The 25,474-nt window shown below is 40.5% G+C and overlaps 1 protein-coding gene across 3 annotated transcripts in view; it reads right to left on the bottom strand.

Moving 5' to 3' along the window:
* The window catches only part of zeb2b (zinc finger E-box binding homeobox 2b), a 114,322-nt gene that overhangs the window by 14,271 nt on the left and 74,577 nt on the right, over window positions 1-25,474 (bottom strand). For 2 of the 3 annotated variants that reach the window (XM_007257550.4, XM_007257552.4), the window contains exons 3-6: window positions 12,398-12,661; window positions 5,211-5,279; window positions 1,586-1,774; window positions 235-449 (exon numbers count right to left, since the gene is read on the bottom strand). In XM_007257550.4, the coding sequence (XP_007257612.3) occupies window positions 235-449; window positions 1,586-1,774; window positions 5,211-5,279; window positions 12,398-12,661 (737 nt within the window). Of the gene's footprint in view, window positions 1-234; window positions 450-1,585; window positions 1,775-5,210; window positions 5,280-12,397; window positions 12,662-19,524; window positions 19,817-25,474 lie in introns of those variants that run through there. The other variant, XM_007257553.4, reaches the window with a different exon arrangement.

Below are 25,474 nucleotides of genomic sequence, written 5' to 3'. Positions count from 1 at the left end.
AAATGCCATGAAAAATTAATAATGATTGCCAATCAAAATGATCTCTTTTCTCGGTGGGAATACTGCACATTAGAAATAATGTGGAAAGTTAGAGAGCGTACATATATATATATACATAGAGAGATAGAGAAGAGAAAGAGAGAGGGATGGATGGATGGATAGAGGGAGGGGTTCGGTGTGCTGCCAAAGTGAGTGAGAAAGAAATAGAAAAAGAGAGACAGACATAGGACTCACCTGATCGCGTCCAGGCTTGTGCGTGGTCATGTGTCTCTCCAGCTGAGTGCGGTAGGCAAAGGTGTAGTTGCACAGGGGGCAGGAGAAGTTTTCCTCGTTCTTCTCATGGCGGTACTTGATGTGCTCCTTCAGGGAAGTCAAGCGCTTGTAGCCCCGGTCACAGTAGGGGCAGGTCAACAGTTGGGCAAAAGCATCTGGAGTTCCAGGTGGCAGGTCTGCGTTGGAGACAGGGAAGGAGGGACGGAGGGAAGGAGGGAACCAGGGGAAGGAGGGAGGGAAAGGGCAGTGGGCCAAAAGGTCAGCAAATCAATGGCAGCTAACGGGCGCTACGCCCGGACTGGTATGGGAGGTATCTCTACAATCTGCTGTACTGAGTGCCATCGTCAGGCCTGGCACTGATACACTGATACGTACGCACACACTCCCTTGTAATACGCCGACACACACATGCATGGTCACACACACTTGGATGTACACTCTGTTGAGTTTGCTGAGCATGGGATATTGGGATATGCTTTTGTATTTTTTTTTATTTTAGGTGGATGTGGGGTATTGTTGTGTGAACATGGAATAAACCAATGGAAATAAGAAAGAGGCATTTAGGCAAAATGCTAAATACTGTAAAAAATAACGTCGCTGCCCAATGAAAAACACTTATCTCCAAAACAGAAAACTTTCAATGGAAGTCAATGTAAAAAGAGTTAATTTCAGGTAATTTTGCAGAGTTTCTATTGGTCCGTTCTTTAAGAAATTTTGGCACAGTGTAAACTAGTTTATGTAGGAAACTAAAAATCGACAAAAATTGAGATAAGTGTTTTTCATTGCCGAGTAAAGACTAAATCGTTTGGTCATTTCATTAGCATCACTTTCTTACATTCAACTCTAACTCTAAGGTGTCAAGGCTAAGTCTAAGATGTCGCTTTATCATTAAAACACACTGAATGACTGAATGAATCAACAAATGAATGCAGCCAGGACTTGAAGTATCATAAGATTTTTTTTTCTTTTTTTTTCTTGGACTGGGTCTGTCCAGCTGGCCTCTGGTGGTCTTTTCCATGTCTAATTTCTCCCCGCTGCCCTCATGAGGGAGGTATGTGCGGTAAGGCCGGTGTGATTCTCCTGGCTCTCCCTGAGGAGCAGGAGGTGGAGGGGGAGTGGATTTGATTTCAATGCTCTAACAGCTGCACCTCACTGGGAAGGTAAACACTCTGGCACTCAGCCATCGAAGGGCACGGCTGGGCTAGGCTCGGGCCAGGGTGGGCTAGGGTGGGCCAGGCTGGGCAAGGCAGCTGCCTGAGGTCATAGGATAACTCATAGATAACTCGACCGGCTCATGAAGGAGCATCCTTACCGTTCTCTTCGGGTCCCGTGGCCTCGGGGGTCCCCAGGCGGGCGATTTCCTCGGGAGCCTCGGGGTAGATGATGGCCGTGTCGCCCCGCTGGAGGTATTCGGCGATGCTGACCACGTGACTTTCGCTGTCGGGCATCTTCCGCTTAGCGAAGAACTCCTCGAACTCGGACGTGCAGTCCATGCTCTTTACTGTAGAGGGTGAGAGACATAGACAGAGGAAAGAGAGAAAGAGAGAGAGAGAGAGAAGGAGGGGGTGAATAACAGTTATAATAAATGACATAATGATGAGTAACAATTACTGTTACTACTACTACTACTAATATAATGAATAAACATATTATTATCACTGTCATTGTTATCATCTAATCTGTAATATTTTGGCAACGCTCTGCTCGAAACAGTCACGCCAATGAATGAAGCTCGAACCAAACTGAACTGACAAATAAAGAGAGAGAGAGAGACAGAGAGAGAGAGAGTGACTGAGACAGACACCCTGTAAAAAAATTGGATTCTTTGCTCCGTGTGAAAAATGCGGGGCTCGCGGAAGGCAGCGGAAACATGTTGTTGGCGATGTGATAAAAACAGCTGAAAAAAAACATTAAGGTAGTAGTCAGGCAGGGATACATCTAAATTACGGCCTTATCTTGTCACCTAATGGCCATTAAAATAAGAAATATGGCTTAATCTAGCAGGGATGCCATCTGAATTGTGGAAAAAAGCTTTTAACGATAAACCCCCCTCGTTTTTTTTCCTTTTTCCTCCTCTCTGCTTTAAATGTATTAGGAACTGACTGCGCGAGGAAGGGAAGGGAAGCAGGAGGAGGAAATGAAGTTTGCCACTGCATCACTTCTGATTTCTCTAATCAAACTCCTAACGAGACGGCTTCTGATAATTACGTTTCAAATTACAGGACGTTGCGATTTCGGATGGAGATACGGAGGAGATATTTTGTCATCGCTTATTATCTACAGCTGAGGCAAAGAGAGGGTTTTTTGTCTATTGTGGATTAAACGAAAAAAAAAAACAATAAATATGAAATAACTGGTAAAGAAATGCTTTAATTTTTTAGTTAAACATGTAAAATTTAATGCATATATCATGAATGCAGTGTAAAAATGATTGTAAGCAAACTGTTTAATTACTATGTAATTAAACATGAATAGAGAAAGGATAATTATTATTATTTTATGGGTTGATTTTTTAGGGATGATCTATTAGCACATTACTTATGATGCTTTAATCTTGCTTTAAACAATTAAGACTTGTGGTGTGAGATAATGCAACAAAAGCCATTTCTAGTAGTTTGAAACACTATACAGACCAACTGTCAGATTGTCATTATGTCACAGCTACAATAAGCTGTTACTATTCATTCTACAGCTCTGGAAAAATTAAGAGACCACTAAAAAATTATGAGTTTCTTAGATTTTTCCAAATTGAAAACCTCTGGAATATAATCAAGAGGAAGAAAGATGAACACAAGCCATCAAACCAAACTGAACTGCTTGAATTTTTGCACCAGGAGTAAAGGCATAAAGTTATCCAAAAGCAGTGTGTAAGACTGGTGGAGGAGAACATGCCAAGATGCATGAAAATCTATTTATTCCAGAGCTGTATATTAATTTCAAGATGTATGGACCGTGTAATAGAAATGCTTGAAGAAGTTTCCACTTAAAAAATAAGGAAATATTTTTAAAGACGTTTTGATGAGGCAAGCTTTAACATGACAGTGACAATATAACATAATGACTTCACTTCAACATTATATAAAAACACACACTCCTTCGCAGTCTCCCAGTCGCCTCTGCCAAGTTTCCTTCAGCCCACTGATATATATTCTTTAGATCTGTACAGAGATTAGCGTCTCCATCTCCTCTCCCATCTCATCTGTCAATTAGGCTGAGCTTAGCCGGTGACAGAGTGTTCAGAGTTAGCTTTTTATTAGTCACCTTTTAATTAGGCCATGCAGAAGCGAAAGGTAAATTGTGTATTCAGATTTGTCAGACAGTAAACATTTTATGGTCTAATTTGCTGAAAAGGTCAAGGTAGTGGACTGTGTCGGTGTCAAAAATGTCTCGAAAATGTCAAAGTGCCAATGGACCTTTCGCAGCCCCTCTTCAGAAGCGAGGAACTGGAGTGTATAAATTCAGCGCCTTCATTATTATCAGACAGGCAGCGCGAGGCTTTCGGAGCCGGCGTCCGCTTAGCTCGCACGGCGAGGTGCGAGCGGGACGTAATTAAAATAAAAGCGCGGAATAAACGCACAGACACCTTAAGACTCCCTTGCGTGATGCAGGGCCTGCCACTTTAAAGCACACCAGTAAAAGGGGCGGCTAAAGGCGGTGGAACACATAAATGCATTTAGCCTCTCATTGATGCCAGCTTTGTAGAGTACATAATCTAAACAAATTGAGTTTGTGCACAAATTCGATTTTTTTGGAGCGAAATGAGATTTGGGAAAGTTACTGCGCTGGGTTTGAGCTCAACTAAAGACAACATCCTAATGCTTTTCCCTTTAAACCTTCCCACCAACACCCCCCCCCTCCACTTTCTTTCTCTTTATTTCTCTCTCTGTTACTTAAGATAGCAAAGGAATCACTCCTTCTATAGTGGAGATAAAAAAAAAAATCAGGGGCCTGAATCAGAGGAAGTCACAAATCTACAAAGCTGTTGGGTTGAAAAATGTAATATTTAATTAATCAGTGGATTTCTCCAGAACAACTGAAAAACAGATCAGTTTTAAACGTTTAACATCATACATTTAAACAATTATTAAAACTCCATTCACTCTCAGAAGAAGTCCTCTACACTGTCACCCTTTCTCACTGTAAGTCTACAGTAAAGTTTCGTAGACACAGAAGGTTAATGTAGTTAATTGAGTCACTATGTAATTAAGCATACTTGGAGTGAGGGAGGGAGGAAGGAAGGAGTGGGGGTGGTGAATATTCCTCTCTATATCCACCCTCTTTATTTTAGGGGGAATTATTATCATGAGATTATTTATCATGAAGGTTCTTTATTTATTATAAGTTTTATTCTTAAACTTTCAGTGACAGATGAGACGTTCAGTGATTAAAATTCTATGCATCACACAAAAAATATATATCTCAAAAACAACGCAAGGAACATTAATTAGGTTCACAGAAAAAAAATGTTCTTTTCTTATCTATAGGTCTTATATTAGTGTTATATGTTGACAATATGCTGTGAAGCCTACACCTTCAATGTTAATATTGCTTGGTTCTGTGTTTTAGCTGCACTGATGTGTGAATGTAATTTCTGACAGAGTTGCTTGTCTGTACAAATGGACAATTCTAGCCAGACACTGCCAGTCACAATTATTACCCTCTACTGCATTGTTCACTGTGGATGGTAATGCCTTTTATTATGGTGTATTCCCAGTACACACAAAAAAATGGAAAACGGAAGGTCCATTCCATTCAACACTTCATGAGTTTTAGTTTATATGCTGCACTGCAATTTTCGCAAGAATATGGTCATTATTGCTGCTCTAGTGGTATGAAGAAAGTAAAGGTTCATGCTCCAGAGGATTGTGGATAGATTCTTTCATCATTTACAGTATTATCCTTTAATTTTTTAGTTGTTTTTGCTGTAAAAAACTCACCTGTACCGTTCCCAACTGGCTGTAAAGTGGCATCGGGCCCCATGCTGTCAAAGTCATCTTTTAGTTCATCTGCAATGAGAGATACAGAGGGAGAGAAAGAGAAAAAAAAACAGAGAAAAAGAGAGAGAAAGAAAGAGTTAATACAGGGCCTGAGAGGACCAGCCGAACTCATCGTCACAATGCAGCGCTTCAGAGGAAGCTGGTGAAGGAATGAAAGAGCGTGCTGTGTTCCTCTGCTTTCGCGGCTTTGTTGGGCCTCCTTAATGAATGCTATCATCGGGAACAGACAGAGACTTATTTACCTTACACGACAAGCTTGGAGAGAGAGAAAGAGAGAGAGAGTGCGCGAGAGCGAGGGAGAGAGAGAGAAAGTAAAGAGAAAAAAAGAAAGAAAGAAGGAGACAGAGCAAGAAAATAAAGGGCCGGTGCCAGGGCAGGGAGGCGCAGGTCCTCAAACAGTAAGTAGAAAGATTAATTCAGGAAAGCTCTGTCCACCTGAGCAAGCAGAGAGGAAAAACAAAAGAGAAAAGGAGAAAAAGAGAAAGAGAGAGAGAGTAGAGCGTGCGAGAGTGAGAGAGAGAGAGGCTATGTGAAGAATTTTAACTCATTACGCGAAGCCTCACCAATCTCTTTAATGCATGCTGTGCTGGAGACCTCAGGTAGGACAGACATAAATAAAGCCTCCGCACGCATAAACCCTTCCATAAACAACAGCCGGCCACAACTTCACGCACCGGGGGGATTTTTCTGGGGTGTGTTGGCTGACAAGAGGACATTGTGGAAAAGGCTGGGAGACAATTAACTTAGGGAGTCCTTCTCGGGTCCTTCCGTCCTGGCTTTAGAAATTAAATCAAGGTATTTCCGAGAAGATGGGGGCAGTAATAAATATTCCCATTGTGCTTCTACCTCCTGCTGCCTCTCATGTGACTGCTACAAACACAGCGAGTAGAGTGTGTAGTGTAAAGTCGGCGTTGAGATTTACTCGTATCCGGACTCGCTGGACGGACACCGCTGCAACAAGTCAGCAGGCGAATGAGGAAGATACGTAGATGGATAGATGGATGGATAAATAGATAGAACCTTTATTGATTCTGAAGAAACACAGAGAAATCTCAATCTCAATACCCTTGACTACATGTACACTGATTAAACAAAAACGTATTATACACCTATGCTGAGAATTATGAGTCCTTAAACACAGTCTCTACCTACTGCCCTATTCTGAGTCCAGCAGTGATGCTGAGGTGTTTAAAAACTCCAGCAGCACAGCTGTGCCTGATCTTTATTCCAGCACTTATACCAGCACAACACACACTACTCATACAATACCACACAATACAATACCAACACCAAGGCAGTGTCACTGCAGTGCTTAGCATGAGAATGACCCACCACCCAAATAATACTAGCTGTTCTGTGGTGGTCTCTCCTGTGGGGTTCTAACCATTGAAGTACAAGGACAAAAGGAGGAAAATAAAGCATGCAGAGAAACAGGTACAGGACTACAGATTACAGACTGTAATTCCAGAAATACAACGTGGTCCTATCTGCTCAGCTGAGCTGAAAAAATATAAGAGAATAAGAATATTGTGTATAATTGTAGGAACATATGACGAGATTTCATAAACACAGTAAAATGTCTAGATTTGCAAAAACAACGAAAAAAAAAGTACAGGAATTGCTGCCATGGAATTTTTGTCTTTGTTTATGTGACTCAATGATACGGCAACTTCTAACATAGCTTGCCATTAAATACTCGACCAAATCAAAAAACAGTACAAAAATCGAAGAACAAGAAAGTATAAAACAAACTTAGCTCTGAAAAATGGGGCTCTTTTTGAGGTTATGATTGGCAGCAATTGTACCATTCCAATTCTTTTCCTGAGAAATTAAATCATCTCAGTCGCCCCGGCTAACTTTAATTTATGAGAAAAGAGAAAATAAAACAATTTTCCGCCCGGGAAAAAAGAGACAATTCTTTCAGACAGGAGACGTTAAAAAAGAAGATTGTTTTCGTAATTCCTTAGAAACATAGCAGTTTTATTAAGAGGCAGAGAGAAAGCAAAAGAGAAAGAGAAAACGAGAGAGAGAGAGAGCTAGCGGGACCTTGCCTATGAACAGAGAGTCTGTTTCTGCAACAAACAGATAAAACAGGCCAACCAATCGCTTCGGAGAACAAAACCCTGACTCTCCTGAAGTTTCCCCTGACACACACACACACACGTACGCACACACACACACACACATACATACACATAGCTTGATATACACACACGCACACACACTTACACAGTTACATACACTCTCAGAAAGAATGATGAGAGAGACTCCTCTATTCTCAGTTTGGGGAGAGTGAGTGAGTGAGGGGAGTGGGGGGTGGTTCGGGTGGAGGGTTTGTGTCTGGCAGTGATGACATCACAGCTGGCAGGCGGTGCTTGGAGGATCGAGCTCCTGCAGCAGCATTGTTGAGCAAAATCAACAGCCCCCACCTCTCTGCCAACTCAGCCACTCAGTAGTGCCAGGCCCTGATCCAGCGAGGGGCATAGTCTGAATTCACTTTCAGTCCACAGTTTTTTTCTTTTTTCGGAAAGCCAAAGCACCTCCGTCTATTGGCCAGTAGGACTGTGTGATATTTTTTATGTTTATGTTTATGAGATATTTCACTGATTTAAAAATATAATAGTTACAATTTTTAAGCTGTATCTAAATATAGCATGCAAAAAGTAAGGACATTTGTGTTTGGTAGGTTATTTCTGTATTGCAATGTAATTCTTCTTCTCAGACTTTCTCGGACATCCCCAGTTACATGCAACTTGGCCTTCAATTTGGAGAAACTGATACTAGGGCTTACTCCCAATAATGCCGCAACTTGGTTTTGGTGGTACAACAGCTTAAAATCCAGATCGGTCAATTGTGGTATATCAATTTGAAATGAACAGGCTTTTATTAATCTTTTTTTAGTGGTATAAGATTTATTGCCAAGAAGCATTGTTACAACAAAGAAATAAGCCAACAAAAAAACTTTTGTCCTACTTTTTGTGCTAAGGTCCATTCACACCCAAGATTTTACACCTACAAATGTCTAAAAAGAGCTGTGGGTGGCAGGACCCAATGGCAATCCATATAACTTCTATCCACTTTTAAAATCAATCCATGCCATGCTAAAAATACCAAGTTCCTGTCCTATAGTTTTGGATTGCCAGTGTATACTACTGTCTACAAACTACACAGCAGTAATTAGTATATAATGAATATACATTTAGTAAATACACTGTACTAATATAATAATTATTGCATCAATTGATACTCAATATTTTACCAATATCATTATTGGTATAGAAACAAAACTAAATATTGTGATATTGTGCCATTTGCTATGAATTGGTAAAAGTTATCAATCATACCAAATACATATTTTAACATATTATTTTACTGACTTGAAAAAGTCTACATTACTGTTTTTATGCTGTAGTCTCCAATCGCTTCCTAATCATTTTTTTCTGTCTTTTTTCTGTCTGTTAGAATTATGTGTGCAGAGGAATTTGACTTGCCCTCCAGAAGGAGGTAGACAAGGTCCATGTAACACTTTACCCCCACACACACACTCTTACACTATTGCACACACTCTTACACACACACACTCTTACATTATTACACACAAACACACAGAGGCTGACAAGTTTATCTGGGCAGAGAGGTTTATAGTTGTCAGTGTGAGAGAGAGACCTGTGTGTCTGGCTCCTGCGTCTGGGCAGGATAAATCAGCTCTGATACACGGGGTCAGGGAAGAGAGAGAGAGAGAGAGAGAGAGAGAGAGAAAGAAAGAGAATGAGAAAGTGCAAGAGACAAAACCGATTGCACCTACTGCAGGCCCGTGTTTGGCTTTTTTTACCCTGACCCTGGGGGTGTCCACCACCATACTTCACCTCTCTCCCCAAACACTCCCTACCTAACACCACACGTACTGTTTATTTTCCAAACATTCCCCCTTTTTTTATGGCCATTTAGCATTGGAACCCCCGCTCAGTGAAAACACACGGTTAACACACAGCTCCACCGCCCTCTGTTATTCCACGAGACCCTCGGACTGGCCTCCACCTCCCAAAAAAGAAAGCAGGAGGAGGAAAAAAAAGAGAGAAAGAAAGAAAGCAAGAAAGACAAGGGCAGAGAACAATGCAGGTGATTTATTTAAAAAATCTCTGTCTGCGATAATGATGTCATGGTTTCCAGCACACTGTGATGATGAGAAGTGCATTGTGGGATAAAGGAATGTCAAGGACGGCGACGGACGCTGATTACACCGCCATGGAGGAGACGCGGTGAGAAACCTCGGCTTCAAACCTGGTCTCCACCACGGAGAGGGAGGAAGAGAGAGAGAGAGATAGAGAGAGAGAGGGAGAGAGAGAGAGTCTTATCATTGAGGTACCAGGGCAGACACTCAGGCACCTAAAGAGCAAAAAAAAGATGTTGCGAGACTATGTGTGTGTGTGTGTGTGTGTGTGTGTGTGTGTGAGAGAGAGAGAGAGAGAGAGAGAGAGAGAGAGAAAATAAAAGTGTCCAACATCTGTAGAGAAAGAGAAGGAAGGAGAGAGAGAGACAGAGAGAGTGAAATAGAGATGGAGAGAAAAAGAATAAAAGACAGTATGAAAGACAACAAGAGACAGAATGAGAGAGAGAGGACGGGAGAGAGAGAGGTTAAGAGAGATGGAAAAAAGGTGCCCAAAGTATGAAAGAGAGGGAGAGAGACACAGAAAGAGAGAGAGAGAGAGAGGATAGAGAGAGAGGGAAAGAGAGAGAGAGAGAGAGAGAGAAAGGGAAAGAGGAATTGCCTCCTTCAATCCCGAGCTAATGAACTTCACCCTGGTCGTTCAGATATGTGGCCGAGGTTTTATCATGAGACGCACTCACACACCCCCATATGCATGCAGACACACACACACACACACACTCTCTCTCCAAGTTGCAACACAGCTGAATCACAGACTCTGCGGCTCCAGGAGCTTTTATCAAATTAACCAATATACTGCAATACTGTATGAAACAGACACTTGTTTATCTTGTATGATTTACAGCCTGGGCCTTTAAAAGAAATGAAATTACAATCGCTCAGATTAACCCTCTCCAAACTCTCTAAAGGAGAAAGAGACGGTGCTGTGGGGAGGTGGGTGGGGGGTGGGGGGGTGAACGGGGGAGTTGGAATATTGCAAATAATGATCACGGATCGTCTCCTGAAGGGAATTCAGAGTTAATAATGTTAATAATGCCAGTAAGGCAAGCTCCTCTCAGTAAATGGCCATATTATTTTGAGCGTATTAAATTTTTAGACTCCTGAACGCTCCCTCTCTCCCTGCCCGGTGCACAGCTAGTTCATTAGCAGAAATGAATAGCCAACCCCGGCTCATTTAAATGGGCTGTCTTACATTGGCTCTCGCCACACTCCGTTTCTGTCACATGCTTCCAAGAATCATTGACTCTTATTATACATGTAAATGGCTATCATAAAAATAAAAATTTCATTTAAGATTGTTAATGACTTTTGCAGCAGCCTGGCTTCCTTTAATGATTACCCTCTCCCCCTAATTAAAAGTATTTATCTCTCAAGCATCCATGACTGCCGCTTGCTCGCCAATGACGCTTGCAGGAAAAATCGTGCGGCGGGAAAAGAAAGTATCAAAGTTTTGCGCCGGGGCCTCCCTCATCCCTAATAGTACGCTAATTACAAATGAGGGTGTCAGTAAACTCCTCTCCGAGATCCCACACTCGCTGAATCTGGTCGTACATCGGGAAAAGGGGAAACGCTCCGCTCCGCTGCTAATTAAAAAGAGTAAGTCACTTCTTGCTTCAGGTCTATTAGTCTGTTATGGAGAAGGGGTTTGAACTCTTGAACGAGTCTGAACGACAAAATTATAGGCTTCGCTCTTCTCCCGGTCGCCTCTCTCGCATTCGGCGCTACGGCAGAGAGATCGGAAGTTGGAGGGGTTATGGAGTTTTGGGGAGGTGGTGGAGGTCTATTCCCTATTCCTCCTTTCTCATTATGGAACTCTAAGAAGGCCACAAAACTGGAAATCTGCCTCATATTTGAAGAAAATATTCATTTTGTGTACTTTGTGCCATACATTGACATTTGGTACCTAGCATAATGTTGTGTCCCATGACTTTTGCCACATCCCAAGCAAGCTACAGGATACAGTATGTGTGTAAGGGTCCTGCATTGCACGTGGATGTGATTTACGTCAGATTTGCTTAAAAGTGGTCCATAATGAGCAGAAGATTATTTAAATATGATTTTCTCAAAATCCCATCCCGATTATAAATGCATTCCCTGCTAAATGCAAGCTTTTTCTTTGATTTCTACCGATTTCTACCAACACTGACACGCATATATGTCTGTGTGTGTCGGTCACTGACTCCAGACGGCCTTTAAATGGCACTCTAGTCCAAGTGTGTGTGCGTCACAGTGATGCTAACACCTCCTGTCGTTTCTCCTTCCTGTCAACTCTGCACGTCAGCGTCGGTTCGTCACAGAGGAGAGGAGAAGGGAGGAGAAGGAGATGAAAGGGGTGTGTCATGAACAAATAAAGGGGTGGGCTTCATTAAAACGAGTGCTGAGGTGAAAAATCTAATTTAGCCCAAATGCAGTAAATCGAGACTTATTTGGTCTCTTGTATGTGTGCGTATCTTCAGTTTTAGCACTGGTGCTACTACTAAAATAATGCAGGCTAATGTATAATAGACATAATTCCTACATAAGCTATATTCAGTAAACAAAATCTTTATTTCAAGCCATTTCAGAGCATGTCTATAGGTTGGTTCATCTTGAAATTTGGACATAATATGGAAAACAAGTGTTTCATTTAGAATGTGTCAAATGTTACAATAAGAAAATGGTACAAATATACATACAAGGCTTTGAATCGATTAAAAAATGCCTTTCGTACTTTTGTCAATTGTTATCGATTTTCTCCTCAGCAACTCTAAAACTCAACAAAACTGTGTAAATAAAATAAATGCATGAAGCTAATTGTTGGAGTGCATGCTCACATTACTCAATAGCTACATTAGCTTCCTAACTCAATTGACTCAAAAATGCCAATGCTCTCTCAGAAATATCATTTTAAACCCAAACCCATCCTGTAAATCTATTGGAGATCCAGCTTTTGGAAAAAAAAAGTCACAACAGTACTCACCGGTACCATCGACTGAGGCTCTCAGCATGTCACTATCATGCCAAACGTGCTCCACACCGCTGTCCCTCATTTCGTCGTCCTCTTCCTCAGCCTTCGACATTAGCGCATGTCCCAGCCTCGGCGACGGGGGCGCTGCCGGCTCGTGATTGGCCAAGCTGGCCGGGCTCCCGACCCCGTTTAGCAGGACGTCCTCCTCAGACACCATCAGCTTGTCTTCTTCCTCTGTCTCTGATCCCGTCTCCACCACGTTCTCATAGTTCAATACTGAAAAACACACAAAAAAAGATGTACAGAAATATGGTTAACAACTGTTTAACTGTGTAACAACAGTGATTTACAGTACTTAGTATTAGTTTTTTGCATGTTTATAAAAGTATGTCCGTTTGTAGGTTTGTGTTTTTATGGGCTTTCGCTTATGTATATATGTATGACTCATTTGAACCTGTTTGTTGCCCTTTGTATATGTGCATTTCTGTGGCCTTTCACTTATAAATGACTAATGAATGTGGAAATTAGGTCAAAATTAGTCATGTCTAACCCCACCATCAAAACAACTGCACCGCACACCCACATCTTCTACTTCCACATTTGGAGAACAAGTGCAATGTATGAAAACACAAGCAAACCAATGGAAGCTCCAAAAAGCCTCTTAATCACTATGAGTGTAAGAAAATATTAACAAAAATCTTTAGTTTTTAAATACTGTTTGGTTTTACATGTTTTACATGTAAAGATTGGTGTCAGAAGTGGTTAATTTCGTGTTGTGTTTAAACCCCTCCAACCACAAAGCAGTGTCGCAATATATCATAATGGTTACAATATCACAATCTATTGCTATATAATAAATAGGAACTCCTGTATCCTGATACGCATTTTATCACCAACTTCTTGCCAACTACCTGAGGTTTAAATACAGTATATTCTAGGTGTACACAGAGATGCTACAACTATCTACCACATGACTGACTGCATATCAAGACTGGGTATGTGTGTTGGTTGCCAGCTGTTGCTTAGACGTGCCAAAATAGCCGGGGATTCCAGAGGGCTGCACCTTTCAGGGCATTAGGATCACGCACACCTGCTCACCGCACCTCACGTTCCACAAGCTCGAGACATTTACAGCAGGAATCTGATGACTGCAGGGTATTCAAATGCAACTCTATAAATATACAAATACTTATAGATCTTCTTATCCTCTCATTTTAGGTCACTGCTATGTTATGCCTATTGCATAACTAACGTAAGCCTAGTGAACAGTAATTATGAAGTCTATATCAAAATCATTAAGTCCTGTGTGATCTTTACACTGTGTGAAAAATTCATAAAAAATGTAGTAACAAAAAACTCCTATAAACCATTGGAAAGCTTAAATGGTCATCATATACAAAGAAAACCTGGCATAAATGGTTTAAAAATGCAGTTAATGGTCAAAAAACTACACAAAACTCTTGTTTAAATTGAATATTATAGAATAATAGTCCATATAGAGCAATGCACAGAATAATATATTCCTAAAAATGGTTCTTTGCCTGTTTAGAATGTAGTTCATATGGGCCAACAAAAATGGTTCAAACTTGTGGTTTTAGAAAAGGTGTAAGGTTCAAGAGTTCCTAATTCAGGGCTATTTAGCTTTAGTTTTGTAAAGAACCATGAAAAATGCTTAATTAATGATTATTTACTTGTCTAAAGTCTTCTTTAAATATATATTAAGCACTCAAATGGTCAAAAATGGCAAAAACATAAGGATGTAAAGGAAATGTTATATATTGAAGATGTGTTTTGGCAGTGGCATATTGTTGCATATTTTTGGATTAAAACCATTTAATAGAGGAATATAAATCCAATATTTGATGCTCAGCTCAGGTGAAGGTGTTTATTCCCTCATTCTTATCATATCTATCCACAGGCACCCAAACAATGGATAAATCTCTAAAACTATCTAAAAAGGGAAAAACGGGCCGGAAAGCTTAAAGAAAAGGCCTGTCTGCGGTGTCAGAGTGAGTGACACCTGCCTGTCCTAGGCGGTCTGCTTTTTCTTCAGTCTGGCCAGGTAAAAGAAGAAGAAAAAAATATATATACAAACAGGTCAAATAGACCTAAATGAATGGCATGTGGGTTATGATAGGGTTTTATTAGAACTAGCCCTGTTTTTGAGTAAAGTGTCCCAATACAAATTCTGTATAATTCTGTTAATTATTAAATTAAACTATTAAGCTATTAGATGAGTATATATGTATATTTGTGAGCTGACACATTCCTCACATACACACTCGCACACTCAAACACACAATCCTAAAGAGTATCCTGCAGGCATGGCCAGCCTTTGCAGCACAATCAACCATGACAAAGCTATGACATCATGGGAACCAACAAAAGAGGGGAGGAAAAATGGCAGAGCAGTGAAGAAAAGAACAGAAAGAGAAACAGAGAAAGTTTTCTTCATTTTTTTGAAAAATTAAAATAAAAGAAATACCAAGCTCTCGAAATGCCAGCTTCAGAGAAAGTTACAGAGCTGTGATTGGGGTCTCTGAGAAGAAAAATAATTAGTCTTAACTTTAATAACTTTAATAACTTTTCTTAAACTTATTTTAAATGAGTGTGTATCACATGCACATATCGAGGCACTGAAAAAAATACATTCTCACAGATGTAAAAAAAAACCTTTAAAAAAAGAAGAATTTCCCCAGCTTTAACCAATATAAGCCGATATAATTTGTATTAATAGCTTTTTTCTCAGACTTTTTTGTGTAAAAGCACAAAGTAATCTTTACACTGTGTGAACAAACTATGAAAAATAGACCAACAAAATTGGTCCTTAAAAATAATTGCTTAATACTTATATGTGCATCATATACAAAGAAAACCTGGTCCAAGTGGTCCAAAAATGCCCTTAATTGGCCCCAAAAAATTGCACAAAACTATTGAGAATGGTTTGTTTAAGGGATGTTAAATGAAAGCAATTGTTCTATATTAAATTCAGGAATTCAAATTATGATAATATCCAAAAAAGTGTCTCTTTGCCTGAAGAGTTAAAGAGTTAATATGGGCCAACAAACACTGTCCAAAACCGTGGTCTTAGAAAAGGTGTTTAAACCCATGAGCTGATTTACGGTAATTTAAATGAATATGAATATGTTTTCTGTGACGTGACTTGACTTCTTCTTTTTTTTTTTTTTCAAGTTGCCGTGTATGTATCGAAGCACTGCACAAAACTCTCTGCGATTTAAAAAGCATTAAAAAAGAAGAAGAAGATGAAGAAAAAAAGGCATAAAGAAGAATGGAGGGTGGGTGGAAGGGGAGGAGGGGGGTTAGGCTGAAAAGCTCAGCCTTTTTTTTTCTTTTTTTTTTTCTTTACCGTTCCCCTGTGGACAGAAAAGATTACACCGCGCATATCTGTTCATAACATGATCTTTGGCTAATCCACCGGCCTGCACTTGCCTTCTGAACAACTGCACAACAGGTGCAAATTAAAATGAAAACGGCGACGGAGCCCGGGGCCAGAGGCATCCGCTGACCTGGGCTGAATACCAATTGACGGAGGAAACAAAACCTTTTCAAGAGGTGTGACCACAAGGGTTTAGGCAAGTTCAGACTGGGTAATGCCCTCTGTGATAAAAGAGGGAAGAGGGGAAAGGAAGAGAAAGAAAAAAAATAAAAGAAGGAAGACAAAGAGGGGGAGGTGGAAGGGAGAGGAGAAAAAAGGAGAAAGGACTAGAATGAGAGGAAAAGAAAAGAAAAGTGAGACATTGGAACTTGATGTGTGGTCCAGATATATACCTTTGGCCGCGATGGTGGCGGCTGATAATGCGCTTCTATTAGCCCTTTTGCCCGCAACCCCCGCGTTCCAACCGTTCCTCCTCCTACACGTAGATTGAGAGAGTGGTTTTTAACTATTTCTTTGCAAGGTGGGCGTTTCTTTCTTTCTTTTTTGCTTTCTTTTTCTTTTTTTTCTTGTGGGATGGCCTGTGTATGTGTTTGGTGTTGCTTTTGTAATGGTGGCCCGAGCAACAAAAGGACTGGGAGGCCTGGGGAGCCCCCTCGGTGCAGCCCCCGCAAACACTGATCCCTGCCAACCAGGAGGAGATGGCTGAATGAAATTATCTAAGGCTGGACAGGTTTGAAAAAACACACACACACATATATATATACATACACAAACACACACACTGACATAGAGAGAGGTTGGTCAGGTTTCAGTAGTGGGCTTCAGGAGAGAGAATGACTCATGAACAACAGGGCAACTGGGTCCGACTTCAAATTAATATTTTTGGGAAAGGGCAAGAGAGTAAGCGAACAGATAAGGGAGAGGCACAGAGAGAAAGAAGAAAAGAAAAGAAGAGAAGTAGAGAAAGATTAATAAGAGGCAACTGCAGGGTACAGAGAACATCTGAGCATCTGATCTGTAGAAGTAATGAGGGAACGTCTCAACACAGGGTCAAAGGAGAAAATAGCCATCCATCAGCCAGACACACACTCTCACACACACACACACACACACACACACACACACACACACACACATGTGTTCTCACACTCGGACAGACAGCTTCAGTTACAATCAAGCATTTAACAAACAGCAGAGCTTGATTTAAAGCACTCTGAGGGAACATAGCATAGCTAGAAAACAAGTGGCAAGTAGGCCTAGAAAGTGGAAACATGAGGTGGAAAAAAGTGCCTTAGTCATTTTGAGAAGTTGCTTTTTAACACTTTAAAGTGTACAAAAATAAAAATAAAGGTGTTAAATATGGTTATTTAAGTGATAAGCATGTGTAGGCTCTCTGGATATTAATATATTTGTTCTATGGGAGTGTTTTCCACCATTTTTAGTAAAGAAAAAATGCTGACGTCACAAGTCAAAAAGCTCCTTACTCGCTATGTAGAGAACTAGACAAGTGACTAAACATTTCATTTTCGAGATATAACAATTGTACATACTGCTCTATTATTACAAATGGAAATATAAGGCTCTGTTTAGATTTAGAATAGTTTGGAGTAATTGCAAGACTTCTTAATTTTCAATGGAAATCTTTAGCAAAAAAATCTATAAATCATTTCTCTGGAGAAGTTTAGCGAGAATTTTTTGAACACAATGTGAACAGATAGATTTTACATAGCTTTACAACTGAATCTGCACTTTTTATAGTATTTCTTAGCTTGTTTCATTGATCCACAGAACTTAGAAGGTAGAAGATGCCTTAGAAGAGTTAAAAACAACACGTTTTCTGTTATTCCTCCACTTAAGGCTGTAATAAATCTTACAAAAAAACTTAAAGCCAAGCAAACCTCAAAAACGGAAAGTAAAATTCCAGTGTTTTGGTGGTGCAGGGCACAGGAATTGTGAAGTGGTCAGTGATTGAGAAGAAGTCTCGAGAGCTTTGCAGAACACAAACTGTGTTTCTGTTTGCCATAGATGGAGTTAAAGCTAAGAGGGTGAAGCAAGCACCACTACTGTACAAACCAAGAGAGAAAGTGAGTGAGAAAGAAAGAGAGGGAGGGAGGGTGAAGGAGGGAGGGGAAGGCAGAACGTAACAAGCTAGAGTGTCACATTGAGCAGAAGTTAAAATCTGCCAACAACTCGGTACTTACTGTTGGACGGGTTGAAAAGAATGAACAATAATGGCGGGGGAGGGCAGAACTTTGTTAATTCAGACGCACAGTAAGAAAAAAGAGAGAGAGAGAGAAAGAGAGAGAGATGGGAGAAAAAAAAAAACTTGAGAGTGCGTGTATTGTTTAAATGGCATCTCTGACAGACAGCCATTCCTTGGCTGGTATTGTGCTCTTCAACACAATAATTCCAACCTGCTAATGTCACCACAGCCATTATTTCTGTTCCTCACCTCTCTGCTAATCAATCTTTTGTGTTGCCGGCGCCGAGAGACAAAGAAATGATAATGTTTACTTCTCGGCTAAGTTCTCCTCAGATGACACGTTCTATTTGGTGGTGCCTCGTCCAAGTGTCAGCCGCAACAAAGGCAATTACGCCTGCCATTCTCTGTCTGATGCTACCTGTTACATCTCGCGGCTTTTCTCTCCTGCTTTTGATCGCAAGTAAATAAAAGGAACATCTCTCACTCGAATGCTACAGATAATTAAAATGACACCCTTAATTGCCCCAGTCTCGCTTAATGCTAGGCTTAGCGCTCCCCATCGTAACCTATTCACAGCCCTCATATTGGCCTGTCAGTTAGACGGTACACAGGGCAGACGCTAATGACATGTATTGTGGATGTGGTATTGATTATGATGACTAGCACTACCTCAAGGAACTCGGAGCTAGCGGCACTAGCTTGGCTACAACGCATGGCACACTTGAGGGGATGGGGAGGAAGATGACTTTGGGAGAGGCAACAAGAGAGGGAACATTAAAAAAATTACAAAATAAGAAGAGCAAAAAGACGAGTACAAAAAAGGGCTCACAAAGTCTGTATAGGGCTAAAGCAATCTAACCTAACCCTAGCAATCACCTAAAAGGTTAGGAGGCAGTGTACAAAGTAGTCTAGATAGGTCTAGATTAGCTCTAGTCTTGGGACTACACAGCATTTTCCATGGAAATTTCCTACTGAAAGAAAAATAAAGGCTGGACTCGATCCCTGAACCCTTAAAATGTAAAAGGGAAAGGCCTCTCAGTGACCAGCAACTGCTGAATCACTTTTACAGGAACTGAAAAAAAAAACCCAAAATGAACTAAGCTGCTCTAAAGAAGCTCCCACATTTTTTCTTTAGTGCTAAAAGCCTTTTTAAGACTTTTGAAGCCGCTCCTATCTGCGCTAATATTTCACCTGCTGGTCAAGGGAGGCTTGATTCGCCTCCACAGACACTTAAAGTTATAAACATGACAAGGAAGAACAGGAAACACACATTAGCAAGCCTACTAAAGCAATTCAGAAAGATTTACTGTATAATAAATAGCTAAAGGAAATGTCTAATAAACGTTAACTGTTTTCAAGCCAAGCTTCAACCCACATTTCTACCTGTAGAAGCTGTAAACTAGATATAAAATCTATGGCAAGACTATGACAGCTCAGCTTGACTAGCATTTGGAACAGCATTGAGTATTATTAGTCCTTTTTATGACATATCCTGGTATTTAACACACATTTTCAGCTTTTTAATGGCTAGTTACCTACCTTTCCCAGTGTTCCACTGCACCGTTCCACTGTGTAAAGTCCCTTTAGACTCCCATGCTCTTATCCATCCCTATACTGCTCTCCTCAACCATCACAATCCAACCTGGGGGCATCGCACCTAGCCAACGCTCAGACCAGCTCCAGCGGCAGGGGCAGGAGGTTCATGGCCTTAGGTAAAGTCCTGGGGTAGTCCTGGGGTAAAGCTAGCTCTGAACTCCCCCCACTCCTGAGTATGAAGGTGATGGAGCTGGAGCTATTCCTGGATGTTCTGCCTGCAGGAGCAGCTGCTGCTGCTATGGCCTGGTGTGTCAGCAGGGCTAATATGTGAGGACGCTAACCCTACTGGGGGATAACCATGCCCTCTCCTGCCTGTCTCATACACACGGATCACCTGAATGGCTCGGAGGGTGGGGGATCACAGCGTGTGTGCCCATGTGGGGGGTGTTAAAAAGCATTAAGGTTGAAATGGCTGTTCTCTCCTGGTGGCTATTCTGAGGGCGCAGCTACAACAATGAGCTTTAAACTGTCATAATTTCCTTTTCGCAACAAAGAGTGGGGAGCTCTAAAACGCAGTATGTGGACAAAAGTTTTGGGACACCTGCTTATTCATTGTCTGTTCTGAAATCAAGAAAAAAATAATAGCTAAATAAATTAAGAAAAATGTTAATTAGAGTTTATTGTAGCAAGTATTTAATTTCTAATGGAGTCTTTCTAATACAATCTGTGCTGTGAGTGTTGGTGTGAGAATTTTATTGCATTCAGCAGCAATCACAAGCATTAGTGTGGTCATTGGCAACTCTTAAAGTCATCCATCATAAAAGTACTGGAGATGGAGATCCATAGCTCAATGCTGGGAGGGTTAATTTCCTATTGAAACCCATGCTTTGCATTAGGCATTGCGGTGACAATACGTTTGTTATTTTTATTTTATTGGCAGTACTTTCTAAAAAATGTGTGTTTGTGCTAGCAATATATTCCTATAAATATATTAACACTTATACTTGCTTATTTAATAACCTATTATTATCTCATGAGCTGAGAAATCTATGTAATTACTTTATAACTACCAGATAAGCAGCACTGCAATTTGCAAAAATACATATTAATTACAGTTATACAAATTAAGTAATTACACTTGTATAATAGAACATTATTAAGTAATATTCTGCTCTAATTACAAACATAATTACAAACAAGACTCCACACACTCTATTAGATGTGAAAAATGCAATTTTGAAAATTTGACATTTAACCCACAAAGTGTATTTACATGTACACCTGTACCAATGCATACACCCCTAGTTACACTGTTATTACATGGTTGTTAATGTGTAACTACAAAGTTATTACATGTTACTACATGTTTTATAAAGTGGGACCTGAACAACCGCTAGTTGTGAATCCAAATAACCCAGAAATAAAGGGAGGGGAAGTTAGGGGGGCGGGGGGTTGAAATAGAGGGAGAAAAAAAAAGGACAGTGGCTGAGAGTGAACAAAAGGGTTAAAAAAAGGGGAAAAGAGTGAGTGAGGGGCAGCTTTTCGGATGGTGTAAAACCCAGTCAAGTGTAAACCAACTCAGACTTAGTGTGTTCCTGGGACTTTGTGTAAGTGTGTGTGTATGTGTGTGTACTTATCTGTGCGTGTGTGTGTGTCAGGAAGGGGGTTGTTATGTTCAATAATTTCTACCATGAGGGCCGCCAGCCACAGTAGCCGGACTCTAATTGAATTAAAGTCCCGTTTATTTGCCGAGGCCGAAAAAGCAACAGGCTGGAAAAAAGCGGAAGGCTTGGAGGTTTTTCCTCAAACTGCTCGGCGGCCCACCTCTACTTCACTGCTCGGCCAGACCAAGTTCGCCATCTGTACCTACACACACACACACACTCATACACTCATACACACACACTTCTGGCCTAGCTTCCCCCACCTCCCTAAAGCGTGAGCCAAAAAAAAAAAAAAGACAGAGGCACACAAAAGCTCCCTCGGCTGCCCCCAGGACCAGCGCCGAAAAAAAAAAAAAAAGACTGAGAGTGTGAAAACAGAATATAGAGGAGACGAGAGAGAAAGGAAGGCAGAAGAGGAAAGAAAAGAGGGGGGCGGGTCAAAAAATGTAAAAAAACAAAACAAAAAAAAATGTAAAAATGCTTGCCCAGGTGAGCGCAGGTTTTTCCGGGTTTTCCTCCCTGCTCCTGACATCCGTCAAGCAAAGGAAAGGTTAAAATTAGAAAATTTAATTTATTTGATAATTTCCCAGAATAATTAGAGTTAATATGGGTTAATTAATATGCAAATCTCTCAGCAGATGTTCGACAGAGGAGTCTTGCGCAGGGAAGCAGTCTGCTCTCTTTTGGCTGTCACTTACTGGCCGTAATTGCTGTAACTAACCAAATACACACAAAAACCTTTAGCAGGATAGAGAGAGAGAGAGAGGGAGAGGGGGAAGAGAGAGAAAGAGAGACATAGACAGGCAGAGAGAGAGAGAGAGAAAAAAAAAATCAGAATCTTCAGCAAAACCGCCACTTTCATCGCACAAAAGCACAAACATTCCTTATTTTCTCTCATCTGAAAAGCTCTTTTATGCGTCAGCCCTTTTCGGCGGTGAATGAGGTGAACGCTCAAGGTACTTCATATCTCTTTTCTTATTCCCAGCCTTGTTTATTCCCGCAAACACGTGTATAAATAGGGGAAAGACGAGGCGACTGAATCGAGGGATGAGTGGAGAGAGACACCTGGTCCCTGTTGTTCGGTTTTTATCGGAGGTTGTTGATGTCTTCCCACCTAAAGCTGCTCGCATTGTGGAGCGCCTGAGCGAGGCAGCCAGATTTAGGGATGAAAGGGAGTTTTAAACATTGCTCTGGTCGCCTGAATCAGGTTGCTGTCAAATATTTATGACTTAAAAAAAGGACTCAGATGACCTGCGGTGGGGTCACTTTAGATCTGAGAAAGGAACCTTAGATGCTTTGTGTTTAAGAGTACTAAATAGGATAAAATGAACATTGAAATTCAATTATTAGGTAGGTTTCAAGCATGATGTTGTGAGTTAAAGAGAAGTTTAAGTGTATAGTTAAATATAGGGTTGAGTTGTAGGTGTAGATTTCATAGAATCATCATATGCTGTCTGTAAATCTGTCATTTTCAATAAATCTGATCTGTGTTATGGTCGTACTTGACTTCAGATCTGATATGAGTGTAAATGTAAACTCTTAAAAGTACATAATTATAATGGTAAGAAAAAATGATTTAATGGTAAATAAGGAGGTTTTGCAAATTGCAGCAAACTAATCATGCTGGCTCCTTATATTTATAGGACATAAATGTATTTTCGTAGGGTTAAATAATCAATAACCATGCAGAAGATCTGAATGTTCAACTGCAATTCAGGATCTTTGCGTATCTTGAGTACACTACCACAGGTGTTTATTAGATGTGTCTGCTTCCTTTAGGTTTCTTTCAAAGGATGGTCCTTCAAGAAACTAAATTTAACTTAATATTGAAGCTCTTGAAGTTTAAGAGGCATCCACAATGCAGCAAATTCCATACAAATTAAAGCAGTTTGAAGCAGTGGTTCTCAAACTATCTCTGAGGAATTTAGAGTTTCTAATCTATCACTATGTATTACAAACTGTATTTGGACCGGTTGTGAGCCAGCAGTCCTTAAACCCAGTACAACACAGGCCTATAATTAACATCAGTTTCAGGAACCCTATAATTGAACCCTGCGGGACTCCACAGAATAGGTTAAACTATTCGTTTCTGCATTATGATTATTAATAAGAATAATAAATAAACCTATGGTATAAAAGGGTAAAAGCAAACATGATTCTTAGGATTCATACTGTAGTGTTCTAGAATAAGTTATACTAATAAAGAACCAGGTGTTTGTAATGGTGATTTGTGAGTGTTAATAAGCACTTTCAAATGGTAGAGCACCTTAAAAAGAACTTCATGGAACTATATGCTGTTGTTCTTCTGTGTTATCAGTGCAATAACTTCTTTGAAGAGTGTGGTAAAATGTAAAACTACCTACCAAATGCTTTTTTGTTACCTACAGTAAGAACTTTTTTATTTTTAAATGTGTTCAATTGAAAGTATTGCGATATCTGAGGCTGAAATGCGTGTTTGAGAAAGCACTGGTCGCTGTGAGCTTGTGTATCACAGCAGATCAGCAGAGTCCACTCTTATTAAATGCCCGGCTCGCTGATAACGCCCGACTGCTGCTATCAATTTGGCGCCCGATGCAACCCACATCAAATCAACAACAGCATACACTGGCCCTGTCAGCGCATTCCACTACCTGTGTGTGTGCGCCAGAGTGTAAAAGAGCAACAGGGGAGGTGGGAAAGGCGTGCACCGATGGCACCAAACCATGTTATCAAAAAGAGAGAGAGAGAAAGAGAGAGAGAGGGAGAGAGAGAGAGGGGGGGAACTCTTTGATAAACATTCAACTTGTGCATTATAGTACATAGCAGCCTCTCAGCTCAGTTACAGTGTGTGAACAAGGCCCACGGGAGCTATGATCATTACACGTGCTCGTGTTAAAACTACCACCAAAGTATTAAATCATAGATTTAAAAATAAAAAGTAGTAAACCAACATTCATTTTGATCTGTTTTGCTTTCAAAGCTGCACTTGAAGCTTTGAAAACATGAAGGTTTCTGAATGAATCTGGACTCCTTAAGCATTACTTTAAATATAAACCTTTACAAGTTCAATTCCTGTACTGCATCTCCACAGTGTCGAGAGGTTACTTAAGAGTGTCTACTCACAGATATCTTACTAATACATAGGAAAGAAATACTGTTTAAGCACAAATTCTAAAGTTTTTGAAGTAGAAGTACATTAAAGCAGCCCCTTTAAAAAGTATGTTCTTCTTATTCATGCCAAACAGCATCATTCCCTTACTGATGATACCAAAAAACTTTACGCTCACGACCACTACGAACAATTCCCGACGGCATAAAACACGTACGTCTTCTCGCTCCTGCTTTATGGGCCTTTCAGGAGCTCCACTTGGAGGCGTCATCTTCAGTAAAAGCCGCAAGCTGAGCCTCGCACAATCCACCTCAACCTGACAAACTCATAATCGCCACTTAACTTGTCTACACTGCAAATATGCATGCAAACATTCGCATAATAAACACAATAACACAATAACACACGCCACGGCGAAATGAGTAATAGGCTAACCTGTTAATACTTGGCAGGGCCTGAATATGAAATGGAGTTTTTGCAACAGCTTGTCCTATCACTAAAATGAATGTGCTTTTTAGCGTGCCGCGGATGTTCCGGCGTGAGAATAAGCAATGTTTTTGTTGCTGAAGGCCCATATGCCCCATTTTAATAAAAAGGAATCCATAAAAATAAATTAGGTGCGCTAAGTATATGCAAATTCAAATGTAAGCAATCGCTGGGAAATTAATTTTGCCAGAACTGATTAAAAGCATTAATAAATCTATATACAGTATTGCTCCAATCTGATATTGTAAATTTATTACACTTCCTGTAAGATTAATTAGAAGGCTACAGTAACATATTGCCGTGCCAGAGCAGATTACTATGCCTTTTTGTTAATAACGGCCGAGCCCAACCTGAGCTGTAATTACACTCTATAACGCACTTGTTTGATAGGGATTTCCACTACGCCGAACGTTTAATGGAACGAAACCGAGAGACATATAGAAGATAGTTTGACAAAACTCAAAAAGTCATAGTGTGCATTAAGGCGGATTGAAGAGCTCTTGGGTACGAAAACTGAAGTACTGAAATCAATCCTCCATGTTCTATTCCCACCAAACTCTTTCTTTTTTCTTTTTGAACCACCTTTTCCAGGACGCCTAAACTATCAGGCAGACTTGGGCAGATAAGCAGCCGTGAAAATAACACGTCGAACTGGTCAAGGTTGCTCTACATTCCTCCGCAAACAAAAAAAAGGCTTGGAATAACCTTTCAGAGG

The sequence above is a fragment of the Astyanax mexicanus genome, chromosome 5 (assembly GCF_023375975.1).
Source record: "Astyanax mexicanus isolate ESR-SI-001 chromosome 5, AstMex3_surface, whole genome shotgun sequence".
NCBI classification, from domain to species: Eukaryota; Metazoa; Chordata; class Actinopteri; order Characiformes; family Acestrorhamphidae; genus Astyanax; species Astyanax mexicanus.
The sequence above is the reverse complement of the archived record's forward strand: the minus strand, read 5'-3'. Positions and strand labels throughout refer to the sequence as shown.